The sequence below is a fragment of the Tachypleus tridentatus genome, chromosome 9, assembly GCF_004210375.1.
Source record: "Tachypleus tridentatus isolate NWPU-2018 chromosome 9, ASM421037v1, whole genome shotgun sequence".
Lineage (NCBI taxonomy): Eukaryota > Metazoa > Arthropoda > Merostomata > Xiphosura > Limulidae > Tachypleus > Tachypleus tridentatus.
Window position 1 is genome coordinate 42,132,550 of NC_134833.1, and position 13,947 is coordinate 42,146,496.

Consider the following 13,947-nt stretch of genomic DNA (forward strand, 5'->3'; position numbering starts at 1 on the left):
TAAAGCTATGTACCAGTTTTACTTCAACTGCCCTTGAATGACACCAGGGAGGAAAAAAAAAAAGTCATTCATTTGCTTTTCCCACATGTTAGAACTGAATGATTGGTGGAAATTAATTATTAACTAACTGTTAGACACATAAACAACTGTTCACAGACTCTGTCTACCTTACTGACCTTCCACATCTGTAAACCACAAATAATAAATAATTTCAATCTTATGTATATTCCCACAGTTTTGAATGCTTTTATTAAACAAATCTGTTGTAAAGAAAAGAAAATCATTTTTATTAAAATATTTCTACTAAAACTCTGTTTTTGAATCCTTTACTTATCAGTTAGAATGAGAAATTAAAATACTTCTGTTCATCTTATGGTTTTGATATTTCATTTATATAAACCTTTTATTCAGTAAAATTTTGTATTTTATCCCTAGTGCCTAACTGTAGTAAAATAAATGTACATATGATTTAGTCATATGTACATGACTTCATGAGAGCCAAATAGGGGCCAACAGAACAGAAAATGTGGTGTTGATCATGAACCACAATACACCTTCACTCATAATGGGTACTGGTGTAGGACAACTGTTCTTGAAAAACCTTCACATTACAAACATACATAAAAAGTCTAACAAGTATCTGGAGGTAATCAAAGTGATTTAAGTTAGAGCCAAGTCACAGTGCTCCAAAACCAAAGTTTCAAATAAAACTCCACGTTATTAAAATGTCATTTTGTTTGGACAAGAAAACAATACATTTACTATATATTCAACAAGTTACTGATTTACCTAATTGATAATAAAGTTGCTTAATTACATTTTGAAAGTAACACTGCAAAAGGTCAAGATGTTCACAAAAGAGCCAGGCCCAGATGTAAAGGGTTAATCTATTACATTTAATGAATCGATTATTTTCACGAGACTTGAATAGTTAGAATTAGCAAGCATAGCAATTATACAAATTAGAAATTTTGATTAATTGATTATTTTGACAAATTGTGACACTAACTGATCAAAATAAACAACCTTGAATTAATAAAGAAATATTGAAAAACATTTCAATTACTTGGATAACTGAAACACTAGAAAATAAAACACTGATTAAATGGTTATTTTTGTGAGTTTATTGACTTAATTGTAATTTGGTTGATTATTTTATACAACACTAATCAATGTTCATAGGTAATTAACTTAAATGGCCAACATAATTGTTAAGAGAACCTTTATAATACTCTTTTCACATTTTCAGGTGTATGCAAGAACATGTACAATGTAACTACAACTTATTCTGCTTCTTTGAACCTGAATATATTGTTCTGTTATTTAAAGTTTGTCGTGCATATACATGAAGCATGACAACTGAAGGTGAACCTGGTACTTTAAAAATACATCACTAACATTAATTATGAGAAATAAATGTAAACACCGACAAAATACCTATCACCAACATTTCTTATATTGCATATTGAAATTATTCATTTTATATAAATGACAAAATGTTTGAATTAAAAAAACAAATAATTTCATTATATATTACTTTAAAATATTATTACTTTGTCAAAAACACAGAATTATTATTAAACCTTAAGTTCTTGTATGATGTTGTGTAGCTTACGGCTAGTCTGTTCATCCTCTCGGGTTCTGGTTTCAAGAACACAGATTTTATTTTCTCTGTCATAAAGCTTGGCTTGTAATTCTTGAATAATTTTTTTCTGTGCTTCATTTTCTGCTTGAATTTGTTGTAAAATAGCCTAACAAGAACAAGATACTTGTAAGTTCTTAAAATGTTTTAAGTAGCATTTTTAGAAACCAAATTGTTGCCCTGTTTAATATATTAACTTGAAACCAGTTAATTCGTGGCAAAATATATATAGGTTTAAAAATGATGCCATTCTTATAGAATTGATTAGATAACATTATGAAACAGCAGTAGCCTCATTAAGTTAATTTCATAACTTTTTCACAAGTTCAAAGTTTACTCTTTACCTTACTCTCCAGACATACAAGTTTTATATTTTTTAAAGAAGCTGTTGAAGTCAGTATTACTGCCTGAATAATTAGCTTGACAAATCTACAAAGACTAACACCTATTCTAAAAAAACATTTTGACTGATCATGCATTATAACATTTATACATAGATGTGTCTTTAACAAGAAATTGAAGTTTCTAAGACATAAAAATTGATAAAAATTGTTCTCTATTCATGTTTATTTTGATGATGTTAATTATAATACATAATAATCTGGTGTTCCAATTTGACCTATATTTCTTTATTTTCTAGTACCTTTAAGGGTAAACAGATGTCTTCATCTTGAGAATTCTAAATCTCCAGTCTGAATGTACCTTTATGATCTGACTGTATGAATATTGTGTTTCAGGAAAGGCTGTTATATATCATTTCTAAAAATGATCACTTTCTGATGAATCTAACTACCTTAGAAGTGCCCAAAATTGTCAAAATGTAGTTTTGATAGATTAAATTCCAAACTAACGTACCTTTCTTCTGTGATTGTTACGTGAATTACTAATTCACACAATCAAAATTGTTTTATTATAATGTACTCAACCCTTTATATAAGACATTTGCATTTATTTAATTAAAAATACAGATTTCTCAGTGAATAAAAAGATATTACCATCAAAATTATTTAAGCACAAAAGTATCATGTCTCAATAAACAATCATTTACAATAAATAAAAACCGTGAGTTTTTCACATACTTTAGTAGCTTCTAAGTGAGCCTGCACTCCAGCCTGAGCACTAGTAAGCTGTCCTATTGTTGAACGGAGACCTGTACATTCTTGCCGAACAATATTCACTTCACTTTCCAAACTTTCCTTTCTGGTTTTCACAGTGGTTAATTCTTCTTCCTTTTCCCTAAAGGTTAAAAACTTTAACTTATTTCACCAGTATTCATGTAGTTTCTACTATAGTACTTCATTAGTAGATAACAAAATACAGTACAAGTGAGATGTGAAAATATGCTGGGTGTTTTGTACTGTGTTGTTTAAAATGACAATTTTGATATGCCTATGCATGTGTGGTGCAACACCTAATTATAGCCATAAAAGTTCAGAAGTTCCTTTCACCCTACTACCTATTACATTGGATCTTCCATTTGTACTATCACATGCTCTTTATTAAGAGAAAGATTTCTGCAAGACTGAACTCACTTTGTAGAAATGGATGCTGATTTTTCTTTTTCCCATCTAGCATATCAAGAGATAACATAAGGATGTAACCTCCCTTATTTTTTTATGGGAATGACCAATTGTCATGTGAATAGCTCATGCAGCTTAAGAAGAACAGTTATTGTTTATCTATATAATGATGCTATGTTTTCTCAGTCTGGAACAAATTAGTCACAGTTTTTAAGCATCCTAAAACTTCTTACAAATAGATCCCCAGCAAATCTTATCTTTGATTATTTCCCTACATTGAATAAAGTTTATTTTGTTACATATTATGCCCAATCTCTTTCATTTTTTAAAGCCAGAGAATTCAGATTGGTTTGGTTTCATAACACCTTTTTTTGTAGAATTTACCATTATTTTGTGAAGTTACCCAATTATCCTTAGGGGAAATCAATGTACTTAAATATTCAAAGTAATGATAAACAGTTTTAATAGCAAACCCTTTACTGTCTGTTTTTTATTTTAACGAAAGTAGGGTGAAGAAAAAAGAGCACATTGTAATAAACTCAAAACTTACAACAACAAAAAAGTGCAAAATTGAAACAACCAAACTGAACACCAAAAAGAGGACTAGGAAAAATAAACAGAAGCAAGGTCCTAGGTATACAAATCTATTAAAACCAAAGCATAAGGCACCATTTTTTTCTTATAGATTTTTTAGACACTATAAAATATATTTAAATGTAATTTTATGGAAAGAGAGAGAGAAAGGGGAAAAAATGCAGCCACAAAACAAACACCCAACAGCACCTTTACCACTTATACTGTTTCTAGCCAAAATAAAAACAGTATTAAAGAGTAATAATTTGAATACAAAACATTGGAGATAAAAAAAACTGTTACTTATGTTAACATTCCAAGGAGGAGGGAGTTATGCTATTAATTTAGACCAGGCTTAGTGTGGTAATACCTTAATATCTTGGTATCTATATTCAATCATTATAGTGGGGGTTGGAAGCTTCAAGATCTTGGGCTTTAAAAAGAATTACATCAACAGATAAAAGCAGATTATGTCAGAGCCTTACAGTGATCCATAGTTACATTTTGAAAATCTTGTTTTTCCAGTTTTAAAGCCTCAAATGTATACAAGTGTCTTTAGCCTCATTAGTGCTATGGCAAAAAGGAAAAGGCAGAGATCACACAGAAACATGTGCATTTGAAAAATAATATTCAGGGTTTATAGGGTCAAGCAAAAAATTATGTTGTTAGAACCTTTGCTATTTATCTTATCATTATCATGTATATATTTTTATTAAAACAAATTTCCAGCTATTCATACTGTAGAACAGGGTATAAGTCCTAATAATAAACAAAGAAAGAGAGAGAGAAAAACAAAATACAATAATTGCACCATAAAGTGTTTATTCTATATTAGAGGTGAGTATTCATCTCAGAATTATAGTATCTGTTGTTCTTGGTTTAAAGACAATGTAAACAATAAAGTGAAAGCCACATAGTATACAACTTGAAGAACATTTTGCTTTCAAAAATTGTAATATTCTACTGAATTACTTGTAACCAATAGAGAGCAAAGATTTTGTATTATTGACAGATATGGGTAAGTGCACGTGTGTATATACATATATTATTGTTGTAATACTAACAAAATTAGAAATATATAGTTTTATAACAATAAATACACACACACACACCATGTGCTATTATTGACTATCAGTGTTTATTTCATTTCATTATCTAAAACTATATATTTCTATTTTTTTATAACACTAACAAAATTAGAAATATATAATTTTAGATAATGAAATAAAATAAACACTCAATCAATGATAACACATGGTAAACATGAACATACTGTTGTGTAAATTGACACAAACATGCTTGTAACTGGATCCATTGTTTTATACAAAACTGTCTGGCATAATAAATAGCTAATGCAAGAATCTGTGAGGGTTTAAGTTCAACTGTGAAGAAATAAAACAAAATTAAAAATTGTTATTTTGACTTTTAAAAATAAACAGCATGTAACTGGTTGTTATAATGTGCTGTCATTCTAGGAAAAAAAGAATAATTTATCTTTTTATATGTAGGTTTCAAAGTTAATCAACAAACTCAAGTCTTCAGAAAGTGTAAGATACAGAAAATTGCAAGATAAAAAATTGTATTTTTAATATTAACATGAAAATCCCTTGTACTTAGTACAGTCAGTCTAAGTCTGACTTTAACTCCAAAAATTGCAGTTCAATCTTTATTAAAACTAATTTATTGTGGACAAAAGTTTTGTAATGCATACTAAAAGCTTGCCAAATTTTGTGAAATTATAGTATGTATATACAATTAAAGAGATAGAAATAGGAGATGCAAATATTCAATAGGCTAAAATACATCAAATAACAAACACTACATAATATAATCAAAATCATACCTCAAAGATTTTTTAAGGTGCTCCAGAACTTCATTAGCTTCTTGTGTTTTTGATTCTTTACACTGAACATCTTGGCTGAGTTCACTGTTGAGACCCTCCAACAGTGCAATCCTCTCCTCGTTTAACTTCAGCTGGGCTATCAGTTCATCATTTGTCTTCCGAGAAACCAAGAACTGTTCCTCAATATCCTGTATCCTTCCTTTCAGATCCCAAGCTGGCCGTTTAGTTTTCTTAGTTTTAGCTGGAGGTACACTAGCCCTAATATTTGTAGATACCCTGTTCACAACTGAAGGACCTAAAGGTGCTGATATAAAATGTGATAATTATAATTTTAAATCAAATATGAAGCATGCAAAAACTATCTACAGAACTATACAATTAAAAGCCAAAAGTATCATCTCTGGGATATTATGTTTATAAATCAATAACACTAATAACATGCATTTAAAAATTGTTAATAATGGCATTCTGCTATTAAATCTGTATGCTCCTACAGACACACTCACTACACAGAAAAATCTTAAATACATGTTCCCATACCTTGCACTGCTTCTCCAATGTCATGAGTGCATGTAAGTATTAACAATCATGATTTTATATTTCTCTCTGACACTGACATTGTTCAACAATTACATGGTTTCTAACCATTTTAAGTCCATTGAAATTTTTTAAATCTTGTTTCCTTCTATCTTGACAGTTATTACTATGTAATGAAAAGCACCTAATGTGTAAAAAATTGTTACAGATGAAACATAATCAAGTTTGTGACTTAAAGGAATGAAATTAAACTTGGCAGCTACATTTACAGAAATGAGGAAAGAGTAGATCATCTCTTTTGAGATTCTGCCCATTTTATAAGATCACTCATTTTATAGTATCGCCTACCCAACCTTTTCCAAAATGTACAGTCTTCTAGTGGTTACAATGTCTTGAGGTGTTGACTCATTCTAATTCTGAATAAAATCTTTCATGAAATTCTTCTGATCAATATTCTCTTGGCATCTGAACTTGTATGATGGAAATATTGAGTGTCATGCATTTAATTTCATAAGTAGAATTCAGTCAGAGACAGCCCAATATTCCAGCATGAATTTTTCTCTACCATGGTCCAAGATTACACCAGATCACCTCCCATGTTTATTTCTACCTGAGAATATGATACATGTTCATCTGTTGTTATTGATCCACTCCTAGCTTACTTCACCTAGTCACAATACATTTATGTTTAATCTTTGCATTTCTTGTTTGACATCATCCAATTTTCTGTCTGAAACATTCTTATTCCATTCCATTCTGCTTCTTTAATTTTGTTTCTAATGTGGACAGCAGCTTGATCACAACCTGATGTCACCTGTTGCACAAGACAGCTCCTACCAAATGATGTGATTTTGCTGTTGGATTCATTTGTTGCAATGTTACATCTATCATTTAACAACTGTTGGTCTTAGTATATACAATGGTGCTTTATCATTGTTTTTTTTTTATTTATTTAAAGTTTATTTTTTGTAGCCTTTGACCAATGAGGCTAATCCACAAGGCATTGTGGGTTTCACCACTTTTACTGTCCATATTTTCAAAGTGACCTAGGATGACCTTCATGCTTACACACTGACCCAATGAAGTAATCCCACTATCATACTTTGCCCAATCCTAGTAATCTCTACTTGTCAGGTTGTCTATCTCCCATAAGGTAGATATAGAGGTTTTATTTTTGAGAATATACACCCCTAATAAAAACCTTAAATACATATGTTCCTATACCCACAAACACAAATCTTAAAAAAAAATTAAAAAAGTTTTATTAATTTTTTTAGCCTTCTACACACACAAAATAATAAGCAATTCTTATAACCAGGAAGTACTTATTACAACAAAACATAACTATTATCTTTATCTATTATCAGTAAAAACTGACCTTTCTTTTCAGATCTTCCCTGAGCTACAGACATTGTAGAACTACATCTAGAAACATTCAAGCTTAAAGCTGAATAAGCACGCTTCAAACTTGACCCTGCTGGTTTGGATAATGGAGGTGGATATCGTGGAGGATCCATTTTGTATCTTTTTGCCTGAGATGGAGCCTAAATTCAACAGAAAGTAACTGAAATTCATCTTCATTGTTAGAACACATGTAGTAATAAAGTATTAGCAAAATACAATTTACAAAGTGTAACCATGTTGGTTTACTCTAGAAGTCACCTGTAAATATAAAATAATTTAATGCTTGTTTGTTAAGAATTTTGTGCAAAGCTACACAAGAGCCATCCCTAATTTTGTTCACAGCTGTATTTGTAGGTCCAAGTTCACAAATAACATTTTTGCTTTCTAAACACATATATTTACTTGCTAATAGTACTATTACTAACATACAAATAAACGTATTTTCATGGTTAAACAATCAGGTTACTGAATATAACTAATACTGATTTGAATACTTTACTAACTTCTCAATCACTAAGTACACCAAAAACAAGCTTGATATTTCACAAGGCCTCTTGATTATTAACAATCATGAAGATACCAAATAATTTAGCACAACTTTCATAATTTTTTTTTTAAATCTAGAATTATTGTGTTAGCAGTTTGTTCTATTCAACAACATGAGACAATACAAAGAGTTTACAGTTATATCTTTGTGCATGTGTACAAATATGTACATACCTTTTGAAGAACACAAGTTTGAACTTACATTTTCATCTTGGTTTCCTGGGTCTTTGTTTTCTATGTGAATTGTATCTGAATGATGAGTATTCATCTTTGGAGGTTTTATTTTGCTTGGGATCCGAGTGGAAGGTAAACCACTATTCGAGGTTACCAGTGGTTTCTTCAGAAAAGACAAGGAAATTATGGTACATTCAAAATTTAAAACTAAAGTAGTCCAATTATTTGAGTTTCCCATAAAAAATTATAATCAGAATTTCTTTTCGTTAAACATGTTACAACTAACTCTCAATAAAGGCACTTAACAACATCACTAAAGAAATTTAAAAATGAAATAAAATAAAAACTAAAACCTATTAAAAATGTACATTTAACAATGTTATAACTACTACAATGCTGGTACTGTTGGTATCATGTTGAAAAATAGAAAACTCTTAGAAGTTTAGTCACAGAAAAACATACAGTGCAAGTTGACATAACTTCATCATGATTTATATAGTTATGTTCCATGAGATGAGGTTTTTTTAAAGATATTCTAAATTGCTAAAAAAAAAGTATTTAAATTTACAAATTGATGAATTTTGCAAAATATTTATAAAAGAAAACTTTTATTAATTGCAAGCTTAATACACATGCATGTAAAAGGAATCCAATGAAAACTGGACAAATCAAGATTAAATATCAAAATAATCATGCCAAATTGAATTAACAAAGATAGCTGGTCCAACACACAACTAACTTTTTCAAGTACACTGCAAACAAAACTAGAGGACAAAAGTTTTAATACTAGAGTTTTGATAAAGTATTATCAAGTGCTTTAAGATAATGTTACTCAGCCCATGATTCTCCACATTTTATACAGAACTTTGATTTGCCAAATCATATTCAGGTACCAGTTTTTAAATTAGGCTCCTGGTGCCATAACAGTACTAACCATGAACAGTGATAAAACTAATAAAGAATATTACTAATAAGGATACTAGAATAACAATTATAGGTTTGTTTCTTTGCCATTGAATTTTGCACAAAGCTACACAAGGGCTGTTTGTGTTAGCCGTCCCTAACTTAGCAGTGTAAGATTAGAGGGAAGGCTATTAGTCAACACCACTCATCACCAACTCCTGAGCTACTCTTTTACCAACAAATAGTAAGATTGACCATCACCTTATATAACCCCCATGACTGAAAATGTGAACATGTTTGTTGTGATAGGGATTCGAACTTGAGATCCTTAGACTGCAAGACGAGCACCCTTATAACTTGGCCATGCCAGGCCACAATTATGGGAAACTCATTTTAAGAGGTTCAGCATGTTTAAATGCTTTATGAAGAATTGAAAAAGGTCAAGGGTCAGATCTGTAAAACAGTGGGCAAATGCCTAGGAATTGGAGAGTTGTTAATGTTATTCCTGTTTTGAAAGGTAGTTACAAGAGTTAACTTTAAAATTATACACTAGTGAGTTTTACTTCTATATTGAGAAAGATTATAGTGAGTTTAATAAAGGAAACTTTGGAAAATCATCTGCTGTGTTTTCCAGAAGCTTTCAAAACTAAAACACTTGGTTATCAAATTCTGAGGGCAAAAACTTAATAGGTGACAAAAAATGAGTGATAGTACTTCCCTGTAACAATTACATCATATCTTCATGTCACAGTTGTGCCTTGATATTTTTGGAAATATTGAATATGTAGACATGAATGTGTGTGTCACTGTAATGTACTTTGACTAATACTTACTTTGAAAATGGTAACAATTGTGATTTTTCACCACTTTAAAATAAATGTGTGATCATTATGTAACAAATGCAATTCAGAGTACACGTTTTAGTTTGAAGATCAAGCTGATTCGTAATTACCATTCTTCTGTGAAGTAACAGCTCATGATTAATTATCAACCACTTAACAAACAAGCTGTTTTATAAACTAATTAGTCATGTGAAAAGGTCATACTAATCACACAACCAATTAACAAGTTACTAGCTTCACAGTTCATTCATGAACATATACGTCAATTCAATATCACCCTCTAATTTTGCTGGTTGTTGAACATCTGAACTTTTACTCATTGTCCAATTGTAAAAGTGGTAATTAGTTCTTTATGAAATCTCATATTAGGCATTGCTTCACGTATTGTGTAAATTTCAGTCTTCATAGCTGAGAATTTATGATTTATTAAAAGGGGTTCTGAGAAAGGAAAGGTTATCTTAAAGAGATAGGCCGAGATCTCCATTTTTGTCTCGGGAAAAGAATAGGTGGTTTTATTTAATGATGAATTAATGAGACAAATACTTGTTTTTCATTACAAAATATTCTATAAACAATAGGACAGGAGAAAACAAGATAAACAGTTTTAAAAAGACAAGTTAGATTTCAGTTAAGATATTGTTCCAATATGGTAACTAGCTAATAGAATGATTACTATTAGTAGTACTAAAGGCTGACACTTTACAAGTTTAAAATAGGGGATGGGTAATTTTCTAAAATAATTGGCTCAAATTTTTACTTTTAGTGAACAGTCGATGTATGGAGATAGCCTAAAGGATTTTTATTCTTATCATTATTAAAGTTTTACTTTTTAGTTTTCATAAATTTGTCAGAGCTCATAATTATTATACAGGGTGTTTGGAAAGTCACTGTGCAGTTTTGTAATCATATACATATATAAGTGCACAGTGACTTTCCAAACACCATGTATAACATTAACACTAAGAACAAATGTAACAAAGTTCGTCAGTCACTGAAAATGAAAAACAAATTCTTGTTACATTTAAAATTTTATATAGTTATAAGTTCTAAAGTTGCAGTCAATGAACTGGCTATGTACACTCTAAGTTCTAACCTTATACAACTTATAAACTAATAATACAGTACAAATAACACGTCATTAATCTTAAAAACGTAATAACTAAATATCATTCTCGATATTCAAATTTAGCTTACCAATGTAGGCTTATCGTTACTAATATGGTCTGACATATCCTGACTCTTGATGTTAAACACAAAAACGTTACCCCGTTATCACGAATTTATATTCAAGATGAAACATGTAGTGTGCTAATATAACAAAAAATATCTAACCCTATCCTTTAGAAGCTAACCAAACGTAGCAAAATATATAACTGTTATTTCTTTGATTAATTACCCCCTATCGCTTAAAATATAATTAAGCTAAAATACTCCATTTCTACTTGATGTCGTTTTTCCAATTCAAAAACCATCGTTTTTCTTCATTTCATACAATGATTGGTGGAGAAGATGAAGTGGAACCTAATTGGTCAGATAAAGCTCCCTCTAACGTAAAACAAAAGGCCTTCATATTTGATAATTGTTTCAGTTTCATTCAATGAAAATGAAATATTTGTCAAACATAAATTTATAGCAGGTGTTCTTGTTAGAGTGTTTCTTTGGCTTTGGTCAAGCAGTAGATACTAACATAATACTGTGTTATTCAGATACCTGAAAATTAGTGAATGTTAAAATTAAAGAAAAAAAAAAGAACTGTTTATATCATGATACAGAGCCAGTTTCTGGAGAGGTTAATATAATATTAAAGAAGTCTTAAATAAAGCTTGGACTCCGAGGCATCAAAATTGAATTCATTGGACAGACTGAGTTGTATTGTGATCGAGAAAACCATCATGATTCTACATCACTAATCACGGAACTTATCAGACCACGACATCTATCTGACAGGTGGTTGAGGTACTCGACTCGTAATCTGAGGGTCACAGGCTCGAATTTTTGTCACACCAAACATGCTCGCCCTTTTAGTCGTGGGGGCGTTATAAAGGGACCATCAATCGTATTATTCGTTGGTAAAAGAGTAGCACAAGAGTTGGCGGTGTGTGGTGATGACTAGCTGTCTTCCCTCTAGTCTTACACTGCTAAATTAGGGACGGATAGCGCAGATAGCCCTCGGGTAGCTTTGCGCGAAATTCAAAACAAACAAACAAAACAGACGACAAATCTAAATGGACCCATCCATCAAATACGCAATTTCGAAATAAAAAACTGTGGTTCTGTGCTGTCCAAATATTTATAGTAAGAGATATGTACATGATAGCAGACAAAAATTCTGATAAATTATCTTCAATTTTAACATACGCTTTATCAAAGCAAGTGGAAAATGTCTTTCTGTCAGATATCATTTGAAAGACGTGATTATAGAAGGAATTTAATTCCTTCTGGTTCGTATGAAAACAAATTACTATTATAAAGTGGGAAATCCCTTTCAGTGATTTCAAAATATCAAAATCTAGGTATGATGTAATTATCCTAAAATAAAATAAACATAATAAAAATATTTTGATGAATTACTTGTGTCTCTTTTTCAATTATAATTATGTTTATGAATTTAAAAGTATGCGAATTTGTAATAAATTATATATCTATTCATAAAAATACAATAGATGATGCACAAAGACTGTTTGAAATATTGATATAGTAATTTCGTTGTAAAATAAGTATATATTTTGATACTTTTTATAAAACTATATTCAACTTCTGCGTGTATTAACGTCTCGAGGTAAAGAGGATGATAAAGTCGAAAGAAACTTGGATTACTGTAGAGTTTTCCCGAGGATTTTTTTTTTCAATTGCACAATTGTATTTTAACTTCTTCATTTTTTTAAATACATGACACTTTATTGCCCATATATACAGAGGCCAAGTATAAAATGATAAGCAAAGAAGAATATACTAGTAGATACATTTATTTATCAACTTTAAAATGGAATTTTATAATCTTATATTTTTTTTGCAAATATTTATCCACTTTAACTTAATTATTAAGTTAATTTTTCAACTGCACAAATATTTTATAGATGCACAATCTGTGATCAAATGCACACTAGGGGAATCCTTAAATTACTATTACTTACTACAAAGCTTTTACATAACTCGACCTTGTTCTACATATGTTTTGTGTGTTTACTGTTGGGCATAAAGCTTTGCAGTGCAGTATCTGTTCTTTCTTGACCACGAATGTCTTAACTCGATTTATCAGCATCACGAGTCCTCATATTTATCGTTCAAACATCAAAAGACTATTTTGTAAACAAGAATACCAAAAGTAATATATTATTACTACCAAAAATTCAGCATTCTAGTAGCAACATTTTATTTGTCTTGCAAGAGAATACTGTCACGAAATATTAAAAACTGATAAGACATCTGATGATCAAGTTTTTACTACATAATTTGTTTTGTGGTTAATTTTTAAAAGATGTTTGTAATATGTTGAAAAACAATGAAACAGTATCATCCAGCGTGAAATATGGATCACAATTAATAAACGGCTCTAATTTAAAACTTGATGTAATACTTAAAACTCTTTCTTCTCCCGACAAAAACGAATTATGAGTATACAGGTAGGTCTATTACCTTTAATTCCTAAGAATAATAAGACGGGTTCCCTAAATGAAAAGAAAATATACGTTAATATATCTGCCACAAAATAATTCTGTTTCATCTGACTAACAGTATACGTTAGACATAAAGACTGGCTGAATACAAATGTGTGATCAGAATAATTAATATTTAATAAAAACAAACAGTGAAAATATACATTTCACCTGTCACAATGGACAGTCACTTGTTGTGGGGGAAACTCACTTATTAAAAAGGTTTGCAACACCTGGCCATCTTAACTTATAAAACTAAATCTGGAGATCAAACAATGGAAGCAGTGACTCGTCTTAACCTTTCATT

At 30.3% G+C, this 13,947-nt stretch overlaps 1 protein-coding gene across 1 annotated transcript in view; it reads right to left on the minus strand.

Moving 5' to 3' along the window:
- Positions 1-11,490, minus strand: part of LOC143225132 (carboxy-terminal kinesin 2-like) — a 32,972-nt gene extending 21,482 nt beyond the window's left edge. The window contains exons 1-6 of the mRNA XM_076453988.1: positions 11,179-11,490; positions 8,268-8,402; positions 7,494-7,659; positions 5,579-5,882; positions 2,722-2,878; positions 1,584-1,751 (exon numbers count right to left, since the gene is read on the minus strand). Coding sequence (XP_076310103.1) covers positions 1,584-1,751; positions 2,722-2,878; positions 5,579-5,882; positions 7,494-7,659; positions 8,268-8,402; positions 11,179-11,214 — 966 coding nt within the window. The 5' untranslated portion in view covers positions 11,215-11,490. The remainder of the gene's footprint in view (positions 1-1,583; positions 1,752-2,721; positions 2,879-5,578; positions 5,883-7,493; positions 7,660-8,267; positions 8,403-11,178) is intronic.
- Positions 11,491-13,947: the final 2,457 nt, after the last annotated feature.